The sequence below is a fragment of the Patella vulgata genome, chromosome 2 (genome assembly GCF_932274485.2).
Source record: "Patella vulgata chromosome 2, xgPatVulg1.2, whole genome shotgun sequence".
Lineage (NCBI taxonomy): Eukaryota > Metazoa > Mollusca > Gastropoda > Patellidae > Patella > Patella vulgata.
Window position 1 is genome coordinate 92,234,595 of NC_065880.2, and position 21,844 is coordinate 92,256,438.

Below are 21,844 nucleotides of genomic sequence, written 5' to 3' on the forward strand. Positions count from 1 at the left end.
ATTGCTCAATAATTCTCTTGCGTGCGTAAGGGTCTTTTGCAATGGGAGGAAACCAGAGTACCCCTCTCTCCTTGTCACCTACAAGTGTGGAATCGAAACTATGCCACTTGACTCAATGACAGACCTTCTGATCCAATGTGCACGTTAACCATTCAGCCACTCAACCTCTTTTTCACTTTACATCCAGAACAAGACCAAGAAAATTTTAACAGAAAAAAACAATTTATTTGTGAAGTATAATTTGTACATATACACAAAGCCATTTCCCCAAAAAAGGACATTTCTGACACCCAAAAATACTATTTAGCACTATGAATAAATATATATAAAAAAAATTGATTATAGCAAAATAAAAATTGATTATAGCAAAATAAAAATAATTTTATGCTTTATAAAAGATATGTTAGATATGTAATATATAACAATTAGGCCACAGCAATTAGATTTTCTGTTCTTTGGGAAAACTTGTCAAAGAACTGACACAGTTATATGGGAATACAATCACAGGTTTATTATACACAAGCACAACGTTTCTTTTAGTATCCTCTTATCGTTATCAAGCACAATACTATATAGTTGTTGTTCTTAGTGTTTAATGTCCGCTTCCACCGAAGCTAAAATTTGCAGACAAATGTTCTTTTTACATTTTCAGTAACTTGGCGCACGCGCAGAAGTACCCAGAGTAAACCCACAATGTTGAGAAGGCGCCCCTATCTCTAAGCCACATATGCTAACACCAGGGATCGAAACCACCACTACAAGCCAGAGTTGACCGGCCAGTTAGAGGTCGAAGCGCGGCACTCTAGACCACTAGGCCATCCCCCCCCCTCTACTATATAGTAAACTGGGAGGTCTATATAGATCTATATAAATGTACAATATGAAGCCATACTTAATTAATTGTTGATAATTATAATTATCGAAACATTGTGCTTGTGTATACAAGTAATAAACCAGTGATTATTATCCCATATACACTGTGACTGTGTTATTTCTGTTATGTTTCCAATCGTTAAATGCCACTAAAGGATTATGAACACCTGTCAAATTTTTCTTATGTTTTAGGGAAAAAAAACTAATTTATATACAAAAAGTACTTTGTTGGGATGTTCCAGAGCTTTTAGCTCCAAATTTTGAAGTTTTGACATTTTAAATGTTCCTCCGAAACAACTGTTCAAATTTTTCTTAGGGATTAAACTAATTTGGGTTGCAATGTTCAAAAGTTTTAGCTCCAAATATTTGAGTTGTGACATTTTAAATGTTCTTTGAAAACAACTGTTAAAATTTTTCTTAGGGAAAAGAACTCATTTTGGTTGTAATGTTCAAAAGTTTTTAGCTCCAAATTTTAAATAAACATCTTTTATTTTTTTCCAGTGATTATTTATTTATTATGCCCTTGTAGAACAGAAAATTAATTTGGTGTGACCTTTTTATCACGGAATGCAAGTCGTGTATTAATACAAAATAATGGCTAATGACGTCGTACTAGCATGTACTTATACATATATGAAAGACAAAGATATTCCCAAAGGGTGGAAACAAAATAAGATAAATAGATTATATTTTTGTTTATATATAATATCTGAAAATATAAGCACAGCCGTAAAGTTGCACTATCGAAGTTACATAAATATACGATACCATCTGAAAATGATAAAAAAAAAGGAATGTATTTAATATTAGTTAACTATTCTTACTATATTAGCACAACCATAAAGCTGCTCTACTTTGTTCCACGGTAAACAAGGAAAATATTAAAAGTATGCTGACACAAACTGATTTCAACACTGGTTTAATAACATTTTTAAGTACTTTCTTGTCCATCCAAACTGATTAAAACACAGATCTATATTTCGTTTCGTTTTTTTATACTTTCAATGGCCTACACTACATGAAGATCTGGCCAGTTGTACAGGGAGATCACATCATGGGTCATACAAGCGGCTTTTGACCCTATTACGTCAGACATTGGTTAATCAATCAGCGTTGATTTTCTAGTGGTTTACCCACAGTTCCGTACGCCAAGAACTTGCTGTAACAGACCGTTTCATTGGCTAATTCCTCAGATCAACTAGAACGCCTGTAATATAACAACTCTTCCAGATCCTAGTGTAGTAAAGACAAGTAAAACGAAATTTTGAACTATAAAAAACGAAATCAAATAGGATCTGTGTTTTAATCAGATTGGAGCTGGTGCAAAATCTTAAAGTACATTCAATGATGTTCGAAATAATAAAATTAAAATTAATAATTCTAAGTACGGTAACATTAAAGTTTCTGAACGTCATGTGAGGGTGTTGAGCAATCTCTTGCAAGCTACAATATTGAAAATATCATTACAAAAAATGGATCAATTCTGTTCAGTGTATACAAATATAAGATTAATTGTAAATTTGTCAACATTCAAATCCTTTACAGATGCCAAAAATGGATTCAAAAGCCGGCGGCAACGGTAATCTTGTGATGTTCTTTTTGATCAATTGAATCCAATCTGGGAGATAATCTAATATTGACCTTTTGGTTTAGTTTACATATTAAATTGTTGATTTGCATTAGCCATACGCCCACCTAAAAATGTGGTTGTAAATTGTAGCCGCCTTCGTCTGTCGTTCACAATTTCTTGTGAACTCGCTACAGACTACATTAATCATCCAATCGTTTTGAAATTTTAATACCGGTTATGTGGTTTACATTGGTGAAACAAAGCAGCCTATTTTATTTCAGGAATTTCCGTTAATTACTTCTAGAGTTATGGCCCTTGTTTCACTTTGTAAGATTTTGTGAACACTCTACAGACTACATTATCATCCCATCGTTTTGAAATTTATATATGTTGTTTACATTGGTGGGACGAAGCAGCATATTGTATTTCAAGAATTTCTGTTAATTACTTCTAGCATTGTAGCCCTTTGTAAAACCTTGTGAACCCTCTAATGATCAACCGAATCCAAGCTGGGAAATTATCTACTCTTTTGTTTTTTAAATTGTTAATTTTTTTAATATGGAGTAAGCCGTGGGAAATTTGATAGTTTCTGAATTATGCGAATGATGTTCAGAGATATTTTAAATACAATGTGTAATCAAAATTTTTCTAATATTAAAAAATAAATTCTTATAAATATATTATTATAATTGTCTCAAGGAGGAGTATCACAGAGTTTAAGAGTATATAACATAATATTAAAAATATAACCAATATGTGACTACCCTTATGTTTATACACAAAATAAAAGGATAGAACAATCGAATTAAAACACAGATCTTATTTCATTTTGTTGTTTATAGTTTTGGCTTCACAACACCAGGATCTGAAAGAGTTGGTTTAAATATTTCTTATCATGTGACATTTGCAGCTATAGAAACCACTTGGAACATCGATGATGATTGGTTATTTCAACGATCAAAATTGCCGCAACCTCCCATTACAACTGGTTAGGTCTTAACGTAGTGGAAGCCATCGAAAGTATTAAAAAAGAAACGAAATATAAATCTGTATTTTAATGAGATTGGGGGGTAGAAAGGTCTTTTACTTTCATATTATCAACTATAAGTCATAATATAACATTTATGATATAAGCCACAAAACTGCACCAAAAATGTATGCTATTGAGAAGTGATAATAGATGTATTAGACCGTAGAAAACACACTCATGTTTACCCATTTAATTCTGTCTTACACACTGTCTAAGTACCTGACTCATATGTGAAACAAAGTGTTGTCCTGTTCTATTATGTATTGTGTACCTTTTCAACCAAGAAAATAAATATAATTAATTTTGAATAATATTCAAATATTCTCACATGTTCCTTGTAAACAAATCACTAACAAATTTGCTGGTCATAAATCAACCATAAATCCGCATAAATCTCAGTTTTGGCTCTAGTCAAATCACATCCCATGAAAAGTTATCTGTTCACCAAAGTGCTAATGCTTCTCTAAAGACTGAATGTGTCATGTAAAACTATAGGAATCACTTGAAGACTACAATATTATAAAAGATAAATCTCTAATTGGAATATCTGTCCAAAAAAGTTCAATTCCATTCAGTATTTACCGAGTTATAATAAATTGAAATTCCATCAATCTTAGCTGCTCAAGCATAACAAGATGCAGCCATCTTGTATTGATAGTGGAGAAACCTAATGGGCCTAGATTAAATTCAATTGAATCCAATCCAAGAGATTATCTCCCGTTGATATTTGGGTTTTTTTTTCCTAATTAAACGTTAATAATCAATCTGAGTACATGGTAGTGTGGATTAAGCTGTGTGAGAAATTAGATATTTTAGCGACGCATCAATCTTTTAATAATTATAAAGTAATCTTTGTGTCATATATGCTAGATAACAAAAATACATATGAAAAGCTGCCTACATACCCAGGGGTGATGATTTTCTGTTTCACAAAATGGGAAATTCCGTTTTAAACATTGTGCAATACGTTTTTTCCCTTTCTTGAGATGAATTTGCTGTTTTTTCAGTGTTATATAATAATATCTTTATTTTGATACTGTTTGGCCCTATTTGTAGTGGATATTTCTATTATTGCGTGAGCACGTATACCATAGTTTGTAGCGCAGTGTGTCTTGAGCAGCTACAGATTGATAAGTCGATACAAGGGAATTAACTCTCATCGATTAGAATGAGACGACCAGAATTTTAACTTAGTTCTTGCATTGGACCAAGGAAAATTAAATTTGGCGGAGGAGGAGGGGGCATTACGAAAATAAAATGTCAGCAATAAGTGTACTTTATGACCAAATTTACAGATTGTTGGAGAAATGGGCTTTTCCACGATTTGTGTTTCAAATTGCAAATAAATGCTGTTTCAAATGCCAGATTCTACATCTTTTTCATCATTTCTATGTATAAAATCATCACCCCTACTCACAACAATCTAAGTTTTAAGTTGAATATTTTTGTTACGCAATTCCATTCTTCGAGACCGTTATATATACTTTAGGATTAGAAAATGAAAATTCTACTGGATAAACTAGTTCTTTCTGAAATAAAATAGTTTTAAAAGATTGTTAAATTTCAAAATAATTAAAAATAGAATTTGAGAATCAGGTGGATTTGTGTGAATAGTCAGCAGTGGGAGAACCAGGAGGACCAAGAGAAAACCCACGATGTTGTTCGACAGTTGACCCTATTCCTCCACACGTACAAGTCGGGAATTGAAACCACACTATTTGATAGAGAGAGAGTTCGTCACTACAAGCAGGGAATTGAAACCACCCCATTTGAGAGAGACAGAGAGAGAGAGAGAGAGAGAGAGATGGGCTTTCAAGTCCACTGACACAATGTTGGTCATTTTGGGACAAACATGTGAGTAGGGGGTCTAGCTAGCAGTGGGAGGAAACCGGAGGACCCAGAGAAGACCCACAGGGTTGGACAGGCATCCCTACTCCTCGTTACATACAACCAGGGAATTGAAACCACGCCAGTTGACTCACACACTAACTATTCGGCCATCCAACCCCCCATTTGATATAATGATAGACCTTGCGATCTAAGGTGCACATTCGGCCACCCAAACCACCCCTATGTTTTGAAACACATTCTATTATAAAGAAGAAGGATTGGAAATTTTACACTCAATTAGTTTGCACCACACCCAGAATTCGGCCTCCCCATTTCCTTTCATTTCTCAACAAGCGAATAATTAATTTACTTTACTTGTTAAAGATGATACTTAGCATTACATACCGTTTTATCAGAATCTTCATTCACCTGTAAGCACTCAAATTTCTTCGACATTTCCTCGATAAAATCAGTTGAGCAATAAATCTGAATTAACGAAATACAATAAATTACTGTACATGGACACGCATAACAAAAGCCGGATTCTGGCAACTGAGAAGATATAAAATAAGAGAATTTCCGATTACGTCATTTCAGCAGGAGCCTGTCTCTTTAAGCCTGTCGATAGTCATGTGACTCCCGTTCCCACCTTTGCTAAGTGGTGATATTGTTCAGGATCGGCAACTACTGGTAATTTTAAGATAACCAATTTTTAATTATTACTTCATTAATAAAACATTCACCTGTAAATAAGTTCCCTGCATTTTAATTGGGTCTTTTTCTGTGACAAACACTTCTCCAACATCTTGTGTTGTGGACGGCAGCAGATGAATCGCAAGATTATCAACATTGTGAAAAATAAAAAATCGACCTTTCTTTAACCTTGCCCTGAAGAAAGAGAGAGAGAGAAATGGGGTTTACTGTTCACTCGACACAAACTGGGTCATTTCGGGACTAACATATGGTTCAATTTTATTTCAATAATTCGCTTGCGCATAGGTGCCTTTAGCAGTGGGAGGAAACCAGAGAACTCGGAAAACCCACGAGGTTGGACAGGCGACCCTACTCTTTGTCACATACAACCTGGGAAACCAAAACCATGCTAGTTGACTCAATGACAGACCTTATGATACATCGCGCATGTGCTAACCATTCGGCCATCCAACACCCCCCGCCCTTTTTCAAAAGGGGGAAGAGAAATTGAGTTTAACATCCACTTAATACAAACTAGGTCATTTCAAGCTTAACATAATGGTTCGACAGTTTTATTTCAGTAATTTGACTCTGTGACCAATCTTATATTTAAAGCGCCTAGCCTTAGACCATTCAGCCAACCAACACCCCGATAATGATAAAAGAAACAAGCCTTGAAATATTAGAAAAATAGTTGATGAGATTTGCATAATTGAAAAGGAAAATACCTTACAACCATGGGCAGTAACTCTGCTGCTTCAGCATCAAAGTATAAATGAACAGAATTAAGATTAACTGGAACAGGTGTTTCTTTATAAACCACATCATTAAAATCAGGGAGGACAGGTGGAGTATTTTCTGCTACATCACTAATATCTAGTCTTTCTAGAAATGCAGATGTATTCACGATACTAAAAATAAAAAAAAATAAAAAAATTTACATGAAAGAGAGATAAATGGGAGTTAATGTCCACTCAACACATAGTATGTCATTTTGAGACTAACATGGTTCAATTTTATTTCATTAATTCACTTGCGAGTAGGGGTCTGTAGTAGTGGGAGGAAACCAGAGAAAACCCACGAGGTTTAACAGGCGACCCTACTCCTCAATATGTACAAGTGGGGAATCGAAAAATGTCATTTGACTCAATGACAATGCACACACGTTAACCATTTGGTCACCCCACCCCCAATTTACATGAAATGGGGACGTAACGTTCTACCATTGAGCATAGATTGGTGAAATTTCAATTGAAAATATCTTTGTAAATACTGAATGCAGCTGAACAATTTCTGGGCAGACATTTCTATTAGAGATTCATCTTTCACAATATTGTAACTTTAAAGGAGCTAAATTGCTAGTTTATAATTGCTATATAAACTGATTTACATTCAATCGTTTCTGTTTTTATTATAATTTCTATTAAGTTATGTTCAGCGAAATACGCCAGAAGTCTCAATCGAATGGCAATCTCTAGCGTCTGGTTATTCCAGTCTACATCGATAGTACTTATTGTGCATGCTCTCTAGATAAAAATATGAGTCACCGTTTGACATAACTTATGGAATATGTCTAGCCTTGTTCTTCGAGTCCATTGTTACAAATTCCGTTGAAACGCATTATGGTACACGATTCGTGTACCAATGGTAAAATGTTTATTTTGTCTTAAATATTGGATATCAGAAGGCCATCTTTTCCCGGTAAGATCACATCAATGTTGATTTAAGCTGACAAATAATTCGTGTTTTCAATGTCGAAGACTTTGGATGATATTGAGTTACAGACTTAGCTACTTTAAAATAAGTTAAAGGTTTAAACACCGTAACTTACCTACTATCAGCTGATTCTGACCACGAACACACGGCAGTAACATGACCTAAATTAGAACCATCTTTTTCTATTCCTTCAGCAACCATAACAGATAAATTAGGATCTTCATCAAATACAGATTTACTTCTCTTTGTATCAGTAACAAAAAATGGTCCAACTCTTTAAATAATCATAAAATTATCAACTTTGTCATCTGGATGCAACTTAAAAAATTGTCCTTGAAAATATTTTTTCCATGTTAACTTTAACTGTCGAACATCAATAAATAAGTTTAGAGGAGAGAGAGAGAGAGAGAAATGGGGTTTAACGTCCACTCGACACACACTAGGTCATTTCGGGACTTACATGTGGTTTAATTTTATTTCAATAATTCGCTTGCGCGTAGGGGTCTTTAGCAGTGGGTGGAAACTGGAGGACCCGGAGAAAACCCACGAGGTTGGACAGGCGACCCTACTCTTTGTCACGTACAACCGGGGATTTTAAACCACGCCAGTTGACTCAATGACAGGCTTTATGATACAGCACGCACGTGCTAACCATTCGGCCATCCAACCCCCCCTCCAACACTTTAAATAATCATAAAATTATCACTGGATGCTACTTAAAAAATTGTCCTTGAAAATATTTTTTCCATGTTATCTTTAACTGTCGAACATCAATAAATAAGTTTACAAGGGAGACAAGAGAAATGGGGTTTAGTGTCCACTCGACACAAACTAGATCATTTCGGGTCTAACACCTGGTTCAATCTTATTTCTATAATTTGCTTGCACATAGGGGTCTTTAGCAATGGAAGGAAACCGGATGGCCCGGAGAAAACCCACGAGGTTGGACAGGCGACACTACTCCTTGCCACGTACAACCGGGGAATAGTTTACAGGGGAATTCCTCATGTAGATAATCATTTAAAATATACAATGCAGCTTAAAAATGTCCTTGAAAAATAGTTTTGCTTGTACTTTTTCAGTATCATCACTAACTGGAATATCTATTAATTAAGTACTCAGCAGATACAAATGTTCACAGTCTCATAGAAACACAAAGGAATGAAATGGGGTTTAACGTCCTACTGTTCTGCTCCGAACAGATCTAATGAAGACGGGCATGTGCCATACAGTGTGCTATGAGGGAAATTTTGCCCGGGCAGCGGCACTACGGTCTACTCTTATATCGAATTCCAACTGTCAAGGGATCTTTTACGTGTACACCAATGTGTACACAAGGGGAACCACAGGTGCACAAATATAACACCAGAAACTCATTTAAACTATAAATGGCTAGAACTTATCTTTACAGAGAGAGAGAGAGAGAGAGAAAAGACAACTCTACTCTTTGTCATGTATAATTTTGGAATCGAAACAACGCCACTTGACTCAATGACAGACCTTATGATCTAGAGTGTGCATGTTAGACCATTTCTCTTATAACAAACTGTATGGCGTATGTCCATCTTCATTAGCCCAGTCGGTGCAGAAAAGTAGGAGTTTAAACCCTATTTTATTTCATTTCCAATTTAACAGTTTATTTATCTACTTACCCTTCCATGTTAGAAAGTAATGACAACACACCAGTTCCTTTCCATTTCTGTGCTGATTTTACCTCATCATCAGTTACACCCACAACCTATAGTCAATTAAATATAGATTATAAACATCATCATCGGTTACACCAACAACCTATAGTCAATTAAATATAGATTACAAACATTCTTTAATATAGTTTATAAACATTCACTGAGGGAGTTAACTCACACAAACTAGGTCATTTCGGGACTAACATATGGTTCAATATCATTTCAATAATTTGCTTGCATGTACGGAGGGGTCTTTAGCAATGGAAGGACTTGGAGAAACCCCATGAGCTTGGCCACGCGACCCTACTCATTGTCAAGTGTACAAGTGGGGAATCGAAACTACACCACCTGACTCAATGACAGACCTTGAGATCTTAGTGCACACTTTAAACTATTAGGCCATCTTTACAAAATAGAACTTTTATAATGAGTACTTGAAGACTATTTCATTGTTAGAATCTAACCTGTCTAAAATCTAGGGTACCATTCTGTGTATCAAGATCTAAAAGTTGTGGATCTTCAGCTATTAACATATGTTGAATATGAGATTCTGGGTCATCATTTAATGCTTTATTCCACGGAATATGGTCGCCAACATGAAGTACATTTCCTGTAAAGGTGAGAGAGAGAGAGAGACATTGGGTTTAATGTCCACTCAACACAAACCAGGTCATTTTGGGACTAACACGTGGTTCAATTTTATTTCAATAATTTGTTTGCACGTAGGGATTTTTAGCAGTGGCAGGAAACCGGAGAAAACGTACAAGGTTGGACAGGCGACCATACTTCTTGTCACGCACAACTGGGGAATCGAAACCACGCCAGTTGACTTGATGACAGACCTTATGATACAACGTGCATGCGCTAACCATTCGACCATCCAACCCCACAAATTAATTCAGGTCCGAATACAGGTAATTACCTTAGGACCAGGGTTCTTTATCCATTTTATAATGAACTGGCCACAATTGGGTCAAAAGGGGTCCTGGTAGAAAATATGGTAATTATATGCTCCCATTTCCTTTAATATACCGTAACCAGTTGATTATACCAAGTATTACTCTACAACGGTACCAAACGAAGTTGTGAGAAACTTAAACGTACAGCAGACTCTCCGATTAAAAGGAGGAAAAACAAGTTGGCCGATATTTCAGAGGGAGAGAGAGATGGGGTATAACGTCCACTAGACACAAACTATGTCATTTCGGGACTTACATACAGATCAATTTTATTTCAATAATTCACTTGTGGGCGGAAACCGGAGGACACAGAGTAAGTCCACATAGTTGGACAGACAACGACTCTACTCCCTGTCATGTACAACTGGGAGTCGAAACCACACCAGTTGACTGAATGACAGACCTTCTGATATAATGCGTATGCTTTAAACTATTTAGCCACCCAACCCAAGTGTTGAAAATTTTGGTACAGTCCATACCTGTTTGAAACACATAATTTGCTAATTTATTCAGTAAAATTGACGGCCACATAGGTGGGGTAGTTTCATCTGGTTCTCTCTTTAATCTGAAGGTCAATTCAAATCCAAATCCACTAGCTTCACCTCTTTCTGATGGCCTACAAAATATTGAACACAATATACATGTACATACAACAATACGAAATATTCTTTTAAATTTTCAAAATCGTAATCCATATTAAATCAAGAAAACAAAATCAAAATATCAGCGGTAGAAAATCTTCTGGTTTGGATTCCATCGGATTAAAAGAGGCCCATCAAAAAATTTTAGTGACGATTACGGGTGGTGCTTACACTAGTGCTCGCACGATATATCGTTGAATTGATGTATCATGATTCACCTTCTCCAGATTAGCATGATGTTAAATTGATGCATCACGATTTCTTTTTTTTTTATTCTTTTTGTGTCGCTTCAGTTAAACCCCACCCATTTCATTTCATTTCACCTTAATCATTACACTAATTCTACATGACAAGATTGACAAGTGCCATCTGTCGTACAGGGGTCCACAGAACAGAGATAAACTAAAATGTAATACCCATATTCCTGAAGCAATGGCCCGAGAAATCCCTCTCTGCCTTTAATCAAACGGAACACTGCGAGGAGTATGTGAAACACCTTACCTATGCACTCTACCATCTCCATGTAAATCACTGAAACCATAGCTTACATAATGCCAATGTGGTGGAATATTTTTACTCAAATCACCCTCATTACAAAACATACTAATGTAATCCAATGGATCAGGTCCACCAAGCCTGCAAGTAAACACGTAAAATAAAATTATATCATTTTGTATCATTATCAGTCCACAACAAGTTGAATTTTTGTTCTTTGGGAACATCTATTAAAAATTTTTTCTCTAATTTGTTCAGGAATTAAAAAAAGATTTTAGTTCCAAAACTTTAAGTTTTAAAATTTTAACAAAACTTTACACACTGGAATTGGCAATCTGTTTCACAGAGTAATATGAAAGTCTTCTAATATCTCTGTTAAAGATGACCAATCTGTTTTACAGAGAATTACGAGTCTAGAGTAATATCTTTGTCAAAGATGACTGCCTTAACACGTGCCGTCACAGCACGCGGCGTCAATCATTGGCTGAATGGCGCGTGCATTGTTTACATAAGACATTACTGCTTCAGGCAGAATGGTGCCTTTTACTCATTTTACATACCAATTAACACGAAATAGGACATATTGTTTACCTACATAGACTTCTAATCCCTTTATTTATTTTCTAATACATAAAAAAAAATGTTCTAGAATTAAATTTGCAGAAGGAAAAAAAGTTAATATTTGTGGCTCATGAAGCTGCACAGCTTATCAGTGATTGTAGCGACCGAGCGAATATTCACTGCTGATCAGTGTGTGAAATTGGGTGGCTATTTGTTGATAAAGACACAGCAGAAGTAAAATTAAAGTGGTTTGTGCGATATCATTCCACATTTTTTGTCGCTGTTAAAGGCACAATACCACTCTTGTTGTAACTGAATAATATGTCCCAATCTTTATTCTGGTCAACAAATTGTACTATTTTACAATATTCCAATTAATTGGTTATACAAATTTCATCTTAACACACCTAATTTAAAAAATTGGAAAAATTCAACTAAATGATTTGAAAAGCCTAACGTAAACCTTTTCAAATGTGACTTGGATTTTAAAATATTTTCGAAACCTCTGGACAAGTAAAATAGGATGTAATGGATAATTTATACAACAGGTAGGACACTTAAACATCTAGTACTTAGAATAAGGCTATTTTCTATTTTCTGGAGCTGTCAAGCCAGCAAGAGTGTTATTGTCCCTTTAACAATTAAATATTGTAAAACAAGAAATTAATGCATCCTGAAAGAAGTCAACAACACAGAGAGAGAAATGGGGTTCAACATCCACTCGACACAAACTAGGTCATTTCGGGACTAACACATGGTTCAATTTGTGCTGAGTGGATGTTAAACCCTAATTTTGAAGAGAGAAGCTAATTATTATGTCTTGAATAGTGTATCAACTAATTAATCTTCACTGATTAGTTTATTGTTTTGGGGGTGTTATGTTTGAACACAATGATTTCTTGCTTGTATGAATTTCTTCTTTTACAGTGCATTTGTAAAACATGCAGAACGGCTCATTGTAGCAGTTTGGATCGTTTTTCGAGATAAATGACATTGAATGTACTTCCTCATGCTGAAATAGGGAGCCGCGGTAAGTGAGCAAGATGCTGGCTCGCTAACAAGAGGTCTTGGTTTTATTTCAAGTGTTGGCTGAGAAAGTTACTTAGGATTTCCTAGTGTGGTTTCCCCTTGTCAAATGGTACATGACATAGGATCTGACACCTCTAGTCGTTCTGATGGGACGAAAACTCAAGGTCCTACTGGAATTCGAAATAAGAGTAGGCCGTAGTGCCACTGTCCAGGTAAAATTGTGTTTTCCCATCTTCATTATCAGAAGTTATAATGGCTGAGATTTTACAAAAGCGGACACAAGTTTATTGACCTACATACTCCGAAGATATGATATGATTTTATTTCATCATTTTGAAATGCATACATGTATCATGGAAAAGGGCCAGACAGTAGACAGCACAGTAATTCAGCAGAGATTTTGCTTTGCAACTTTTGTTCCCACTGAGATTGAGCAAGGTGTATGCTACGTGTTTTGTCATGACAATTACAATAAACTTTGATATGTGATAACACACAGCAGTTTAGAATGTTACATCGCTTCTACTCTATTGATCAAATGTATTTTTCATACTTGGAGACGATAGTGTAGTCATTAGTGAACATGTTTTTGTTTTGTTTTTATTATTTTCAATTTTTTTTTTTAATTGTTTACCAAAACTTTTGCACTGCAGCAAATTGTAATGGGTTCGGTTGGTCTGGATAAACTAGCCGGCATGCTCCATCTATGGCTTCGATACCCAGGTGATCAAAAATATCCGTTTCTTCGTCAGACCATTCAACAGAACCCTGTGAATAATCTTCAACTTCTTCGGACTTGTTTTCACCTGCAGTTTCTCCATCCATGTTTAATTCTTGCGTTGAAAAATGGAGTTACCTCCCTTCCGTTAGTCATACCCTCTAACCGCATGAAATGTAAACAAACATTATTTATTTTGGACAGACAAACCGCATTCTTTTGTCACTAATATTTAATGAAAGAAAAATTATTCTTATTCAAAATAGATTTTAGTTATTCTTAACCCTTTAAAATAAAAATTGAAAAAAAATTGATGTAATTTTAGGTTTTCAAGATGGCGGTTTTCACGTTGTTGTTGTGGAAGATTGAACAAAATAAAGCGATAATTCTTTTAAATATTTATTAAGATCAGCACAAATTGTAAACATGACAGCTGAAAGTCCACTTAGTCCATATGAAGATGGAGAAATTGACCCTCAAGTGTGGCAGTTACCTGTAGCCTTAAATGAAGCTCGTCATTGTGAAAGCATCACTGGATGCAACTCCCTTGCTCAACATGCACAGTCATGGAGAATGAAAGAAAGAGTGCGTATTTTATTCAAATCAAGAAAACAATCTACTACTTTATTCAAACAAATTGATGTACAGATTATCTCGATGATTTGTGTACAATTCGTGGTTCATTTTTCACAGAAAATATCCCTTTAAAGTAGGTTTGCAAGTAGGAAACTCGGGACTGGTCCGCCCCGGGGGACACATTGTTGAGTTATCGGGGGTGAATGGCTGAATGGTTAGCACGTGCTCGCTGTATCATAAGGTCTTTCAGTTGTATGTGACAAGGAGTAGGGTCGCTTCTCCAACCTCGTGGGTTTTCTCCGAGTCCTCTGATTTCCGCCCACTGCCAAAGACCTCTGTGCGCAAGAAAATTATTGAAATAAAATTGAACCATGTGTTTGCCCTGAAATGATCTAGTTTGTGTCGAGTGGACGTTAGACCCCATTTCTCTCTCTCTCTCTGAGGGCCAATCTTTATAATGTGCCCCTCAGATATCTGTCAAACATTTTATATATTTTAAGGTCAATCCCAAGTTTCTATTAAAATCACTTTACCAAATATATATGTTTGCTAATAATCTGTTTTTCTGTTGCTTTTTCAGATGAAAACAGTCAGTGTTGCCTTGGTTTTATGTTTAAATGTTGGAGTAGATCCTCCCGATATTGTTAAGACTTCACCATGTGCCAGATTAGAATGTTGGATAGGTAAAGTTAAAGACTGAAACTTCTATCTCCTCCAGGAAAGGGGGGTTGGATGGCCGAATGGTTAGCGCGTGCATGTATCATAAGGTCTGTCATTGAGTCAACTGGCGTGGTTTTGATTCCTGGGTTGTTTGTGACAAGGAGTAGTGTCGCCTGTCCAACCTTGTGGGTTTTCTCCGGTTTCCTCCCACTGCTAAAGACCCCTACGCGCAAGCAAATTACTGGAATAAAATTGAGCCATATGTTAGCCCCCAAATGACCTAGTTTGTGTCAAATGGACGTTAAAACCCATTTCTCTCTCTCCTCCAGGAAACAGCAGTGACTCAGTGAAGCTCGTCAACAAAGTCTTGGGTTTGCTATCAGTGGAGGCTGAAATAGTTCCTTAGGATTTTCCGACGTCCACCCTTCTCAGTGGTGCAGACGGAAGGCCTGGTAGGGCAGTGTCTAGTTTTTCAGATGGTACGAAAAACAGAGGTCCTACGTACACATTGGTGTGAACATAAAAGAACCTTTGACAGTTGGAATAAGAGTAGGCTGTAGCACTACTGTCCCAGTAAAATTTCCCTTTTAGCACACTGTATGGCGGATACCCGTCTTCATTAGCCCAGTTGGTGCAGAAAAGTAGGACGTTAAACTTCATTTTATTTGCTGTCTCCTCCAGCTGCTTTACAAATTCAATTGAAATTTTGCTGGTGGTCATCTAAAAAAACATTAAAGATGCATTATGTAAGAGCTAAATCTACCCGTTGCAGGTCTTTCTCTTGGCTTCAAATGTTATATACAAATTATTAATTAGACATTTATTCACATGACAAGCCTAAATGAAATTTTCAATATACAATTTTTATTATCTATTTGTAAACTATTATAGCAAGAACGGCCAGCTCTTTATCTAAATCTAACATAATACATCTTTAATTATTTGGCTGTTGAATCTTTCAGATCCACTTTCTATGAATGGTCAAAAGGCCTTAGAAACGATAGGAGCTCAACTACAGAAACAATATGAACGCTGGCAACCCAGAGCAAGATATAAACAAAGCTTAGATCCTACTGTTGAAGAGGTTAAAAAACTATGCACATCTCTCAGAAGAAATGCAAAGGTACTTTTGTTCCAGTTTAATACCATCTGATTACAATACAGATCTATATTTTGTTTTGTTTTTTATACTTTCAGGGGTCAAACGAGCGGCTTTTGACCCTATGATGTCAGACATTGATTAATCAATCAGCATTTTTAGTGGTTAACCCACAGTTCCGTACATCAAAAGGCCAAGAACTCGCCGTAACAGACCGTTTCATTGGCTAATCCCTCACATATCCAGAACACGTCAATGATAACAACACTTCCAGATCCTAGTGTAGTAAAGACAAGTAAAATGAAATTTTGAACTATAAAAACAAAACAAACTAGATCTGCTACTATCCCATGCAGATATGAAAGCTTTCATATTCATCGTCACGTGACATGGATTATATCAAGTAGCTTAAAAGAAAAAAGAACAACAAAAAATAATTATCAAAATCGGTGAAAAAGTCGCGAAGTTACAAGTCTAAATATAGTGAGAACCATTGCACCGGGCAACAAAATAATCTGAAAACTAAAGGGAAATAACTGAGACCTGGATTGCTGTAATCGGAATGACTTTCCGTTCCAGAAGTTTCAGAAAAATGGATCAAGCCGTTTAAAAACGGGACGGATGAGAACATGAAACGAAAATGGCGGGAAAGAACTAAAAAGTGGCAGGAAAATATCAAAAAAATAAATGAAATATCTTTGAACGGAACTAATATTTTTTGAATCAGATTGACCTTAGCTGTTCGAATATTTAGGTTAAATTTGTAAATTTTGAAGGCAATTTGTAAATGCAGAATATAATTTCATTGAATTTCGATGAATTGTTTGTGAGTTTCTATATTTTTAATACCTAGCTTACCCTATCTTTAATATATTTGTATTTCTATTGTATTTTGGTCGTGGCTGAATGGTTTAATGCATGCACTTTGGATCATAAGGTCCGTCATTGTTTTGAAGTGACATGGTTTCTATCCCAAACTCGTGGGTCTTCTCTAGGTCCTCTAGCTTCCTCCCACTGCTAAATACCTCTACACGGAAGCAAATTAATTAAATAAAATTTTACCTCATGTAAATGCCAAAATGACCTAGTTTGTGTCAAGTGGATGTTAAACCTCTCTCTTTCTCTCTCTCTCTCTCTCTCTCTCTCTCTCTCACTCACACACATTCTGTCTGACTTTGTATTGAACCCTTTACCCTAGTATATTATATAGTACTTATAGATGTAAATGACAAACTAATTCTGGATATTTGATTACAGGAAGAAAGGGTTTTGTTTCACTATAATGGACATGGTGTTCCCAGGCCAACAATAAATGGAGAAATATGGGTTTTTAATAAAGTAAGTATTCTAGTAGTTACCTAACAAAAATAGAAAGAAAGCAATAGGGGTACTCGATTGTCAGTCCACTCTTACTAGTATTGGTTGCTTGTATAGTTATTATGCAGTTTTCTAGCTGACTTAAAAAATATCCCTCATCACACCCTGTATGCCAGTTTTCATTAGCCATGTTTATGCATTAGGTGGGTTAGGTGGCCTGAATGGGCATAACGAGGTCTGTCATTGAGTCAGGTGGCATGGTTTCGATTTCCCACTTGTACGTGACAAGGAGTAGGGTCACCTGTCCAACCTCATGGGTTTTCTCCAGGTCCTCTGGTTTCCTCCCACTGCTAAAGACCCCTACGCGGAAGTGAATTATTGAAATAAAATTGAACCATATGTTAGTCCCGAAATGACCTAGTTTGTGTCGAGTGGACGTTAAACCCATTTCTCTCTCTCTGGTTGTGCATAAAAGTAGGATCATTTCATTTCGTCAGTTTTAAACTCGATCTAGTCCTTCTCTTTCACATATTGAAATAAAAAAAAAATTGTATAAAAAGATTTTTTTCAATAGAATATCAATGTTTTGATTTATTTATAAATATGTCTGATTAAAGGTTATGTTTATTTGACTTTATGGGTTTGAGAGGGGTTGGATGGCCGAATGGTTAGTGTGCGCGTTGTATCATAAGGTCTGCCATTGAGTCAAGCGGCGTGGTTTCAATTCTCCGCTTGTACGTGATAAGGAGTAGGGACGCCTGTTCAACCTCGTGGGTTTTCTCTGGGTCCTTCGGTTTCCTCCCTTTGCTAAAGACCCCTATGCGCAAACGATTTAATGAAACAAAATTAAACCATATGTTATTCCAAAAATGATCCTAGTTTATTTCAAGTGGACATTAAACCCCATTTCTCTTTCTTTATTTTTTTTAAATTTTTGTTTTTCAGAATTATACACAATATATACCATTATCAATATATGACTTACAGACATGGATGGGTAGTCCATCTATATATGTTTATGATTGTTCTAATGCCATGATGATTGTAGATTCATTTAAACAGTTTGCAACACAGCGTGAACAGGAACAAGAGGTATAAATTATTTTACTCTCAGATATATTCAGGCCTGATTAAAATACAGATCTATATTTCGTTTGGTTTCGTTATACTTTTGATAGCCTTCACTATATGAGGATCTGACCAGTTGTAGTGGAAGATCGCTCTCACAGGTCATATGAATGGAATTCGTAACAAAGATTCGACCGTGGTGCTACTGTTGGGGCAAAATTTACCTCTTTGCACACTATGGCATATGTCCGTCTTCATTAGTCCAATCGGTTTAGAAAAGTAGGCCGTTCCCCCTCATTTCATTCCATTTCATATTTTAAATGGTTTTAGGGGAGTTGAATAACGGAATGATAAACACATGCACATTAGATCATAAGGACTGGTATTGAGTCAAATAGCGTGGGTACGATTCCCAGCTTGTATGTCTAACCTCGTGGGTTTCCTTCAGGTCCTCAAGTTTCCTCCCACAGCTAAAGACCCCCACGCACATTATTGAAATAAAATTGAACCATATGTTAGTCTCGAAATGACCTAGTTTGTGTCGAGTGGACGTTAAACCCTATTTCTATCTTTCTTTGAAATTGGTTTAAATATTTCTAAAGACTTGCTTGATCTAATATTACAGAGTACAACTGTGAATGGTGGACATTGGAGTGGATCGGGTAGTAATACAACTAAACATTGTATACAGTTAGCAGCCTGTGGGGCGAATGAACTTTTACCTATGAACCCTGACCTTCCAGCGGACCTCTTCTCTTCCTGTTTAACTACACCAATCAAAATAGCACTCAAATGGTAAAATTTGGCACTTTTATACATTTTGATTATCCATTTAAACATACATTATGCTGGAGCTAAATTAATTAGTGACAAGGAGAAGGGTCGTCTGTCCAACCTTGTGGGTTTTCTCCGGGTCCTCCGGTTTCCTCCCACTGCTAAAGACCCCTCCGGGCAAGCGAATTATTGAAACAAGAAATAAAATTAAACCATGTCTCTCTCTCTCTCTCTCTCTCTCTCTCTCTCATTCATGTATATTTGTTGAAATAAAAAATTGAATCCTATGTTAGTCTAGTTGGTGTTGAGTAGAACTTATTCTCCATTTTGAAAAAAAATAATTGTATTTTAATTATGTTTGATATTATTTACAGTAATTTGATGTATATATTTTTTCAGGTATGTTTTACAAAATACAAGTAAACTTGTACCAGGTTTAACTCTAGAAATGGTTGACAAGTGAGTTCTTATTTGTTATTCATGCAATATACAAACAATTTAATCTATTGGTAAGCGAAGGGGGACGACACTACACAAACAAAAGCGAAAAGTCAAACCTGCGAACAAACTACTGACATTGCAAGCGATAAACGACAAATATCAAATCAAGTGTGCGTGCCAGCTGTAACACGTACACTGTGATGTACTTTTCTTAATCATTTAGTAATTAAAATGGAGAGGGGTCAAGATACGCCTAGCCAGTTCATCGATCCTATTTCAAATGAAATAAAATGTTAATTCTGAAACAAAGATGAAGAAATTTGAGGTTAAACTCTAATATTTATTTTTTTCTATGTGATAGAATTCCTGGTCAGTTGAATGACAGAAGGACGATGTTAGGTGAATTAAATTGGATATTTACAGCAATAACCGATACAATAGCATGGAACACATTACCCAGAGGTAAGGTTGAACATTGTTTAGTTTTAGGATATACCCAATCAAACAAGGAGTCACACTGGCTCAGTGAGTAAGACGCTGGCTTGCTAACCTGGAGATCCCGTGTTCAATCCCTTTGTTGGCCCAGAAAGATTTTACGGCGGGGTCCCCCCTTGTCAGGGGTGCAGGAATAAAGGTCTGGCAAAAGAACAATGTATAGGACAAAAAACCTAGGTACACATTGCCGTGCATGTAAAAGAACCCTTGGCAGTTGGAATTCGATATAAGAGTAGGGTGTAGTGCCAGTGTCTGGGCAAAATTTCTCTCATAGCACACTGTATTTCATATGCCTGGTTTCATTTTCCCAGTCAGTGCTAAAAAGTGGGACATTAAACCCTATTTCCCATTGTATAAACTAGTCGTTCTGATGGGATAAAAAAAAAACCACAATGACATGCACGTAAAAGATCCCTTGGCAGTTGGAATTTCATAAGCTGTAGAAAAACACGAGAATAGTCTGTTATATTTACATCCTTTTACTTTCAGAATTATTTCAGAAATTATTTCGACAGGATCTGTTGGTTGCTAGTTTATTTCGTAATTTTCTGCTGGCAGAAAGAATTATGAGATCGTATAATTGTACACCAGCTTCAAGCCCTAAACTACCTCCAACATACCAACATCCCATGTGGTAAATGACTTATTTATTTCTTTTATCAACTTTCTAAACTATTGTCAATTTTATTATGGATGAAGGATGTTAAATACCATTTCATTTCATTTCTTATGGATGTCTTTGCAATAATATGGATTTAAACATATTATATAACTTTAAGGCGGGTTGGATGGCCAAATGGTTAGCATATGCGCGCTGTATCATAAGGCCTTTCATTGAGTCAACTGGTGTGGTTTCGATTCCCCGGTTGTACGTGACAAGGAGTAGGGTCGCCCATGCAATCTCGTGGATTTTCTTCAGGTCCTCTGGTTTCCTCCCACTGCTAAAGACTCCTAAACGCAAGCGAATTATTGAAATAAAATTGAACCATGTGCTAGTCCCGAAATGACCTAGGTAAACTTTGTAAACTATACACTATTATCATGAAATGAAAAAAAAAATGAATTCACTGTGTTTAAAACTGAATTTCCTATTTTTGGAAAGGGAAAATCATTTCCCCTATATGTTATTATTGATTGATTTTCAGGCAAGCGTGGGATCTAGCATTAGATTTATGTTTACGGCAACTGCCTCAGAAAGGAGATGATGATGGAGCGGTCGTAGCTCACAGTCCGTTCTTCGCGGAACAATTAACAGCTTTTCAAGTCTGGTTATCCTATGGTTATGAAGAGAGACGACCACCAGAACAGCTACCTATAGTTTTACAGGTATAAATAACGCTGGTTGTTAGAGACTACAACTTCAAAGTTTCGACGTGCTTGTTGTGATGTGTATCAAACTGATCAAAACAAGATCCTATTTCGTTTCGTTTTTTGTAGTTCAAAATTTTGTTTTACTAATACTACATTATGATCTGGAAGAGTTGTTATATAACACACGTTCTGGTTGAAGTGAGGGATTAGCCAATGAAACCATCTGTTACGGCAAGTTCTTGGCGTGTGATGCACTGAACTGTGGGTAAACCTAGAAACGTCAACGCTGATTGATTAATC

At 36.1% G+C, this 21,844-nt stretch overlaps 2 protein-coding genes across 4 annotated transcripts in view; one reads left to right on the top strand and one right to left on the bottom strand.

The window, feature by feature from the left end:
* Positions 1 to 203: 203 nt before the first annotated feature.
* LOC126810091 (suppressor of fused homolog) lies at positions 204 to 13,918 on the bottom strand. Its single transcript, XM_050535054.1, has 10 exons — positions 13,720 to 13,918; positions 11,502 to 11,636; positions 10,839 to 10,975; positions 9,865 to 10,010; positions 9,365 to 9,450; positions 7,828 to 7,986; positions 6,725 to 6,907; positions 6,047 to 6,191; positions 5,709 to 5,789; positions 204 to 5,002 (listed from the first exon to the last, which is right to left on the bottom strand). Exons 1-10 carry the CDS (start codon positions 13,908 to 13,910, stop codon positions 4,922 to 4,924), a joined length of 1,344 nt encoding a protein of 447 aa, XP_050391011.1. The 5' UTR covers positions 13,911 to 13,918; the 3' UTR covers positions 204 to 4,921.
* A 226-nt stretch (positions 13,919 to 14,144) lies between these two features.
* LOC126810043 (regulatory-associated protein of mTOR) overlaps positions 14,145 to 21,844 on the top strand; it is a 38,534-nt gene continuing 30,834 nt past the window's right edge. For all 3 annotated transcript variants that reach the window (XM_050534976.1, XM_050534977.1, XM_056098973.1), the window contains exons 1-10: positions 14,145 to 14,388; positions 14,960 to 15,062; positions 16,002 to 16,162; positions 17,396 to 17,476; positions 18,401 to 18,547; positions 19,149 to 19,318; positions 19,697 to 19,756; positions 20,100 to 20,200; positions 20,723 to 20,867; positions 21,379 to 21,559. In XM_050534976.1, the coding sequence (XP_050390933.1) occupies positions 14,230 to 14,388; positions 14,960 to 15,062; positions 16,002 to 16,162; positions 17,396 to 17,476; positions 18,401 to 18,547; positions 19,149 to 19,318; positions 19,697 to 19,756; positions 20,100 to 20,200; positions 20,723 to 20,867; positions 21,379 to 21,559 (1,308 nt within the window). In that variant the 5' untranslated portion in view covers positions 14,145 to 14,229. The remainder of the gene's footprint in view (positions 14,389 to 14,959; positions 15,063 to 16,001; positions 16,163 to 17,395; positions 17,477 to 18,400; positions 18,548 to 19,148; positions 19,319 to 19,696; positions 19,757 to 20,099; positions 20,201 to 20,722; positions 20,868 to 21,378; positions 21,560 to 21,844) is intronic.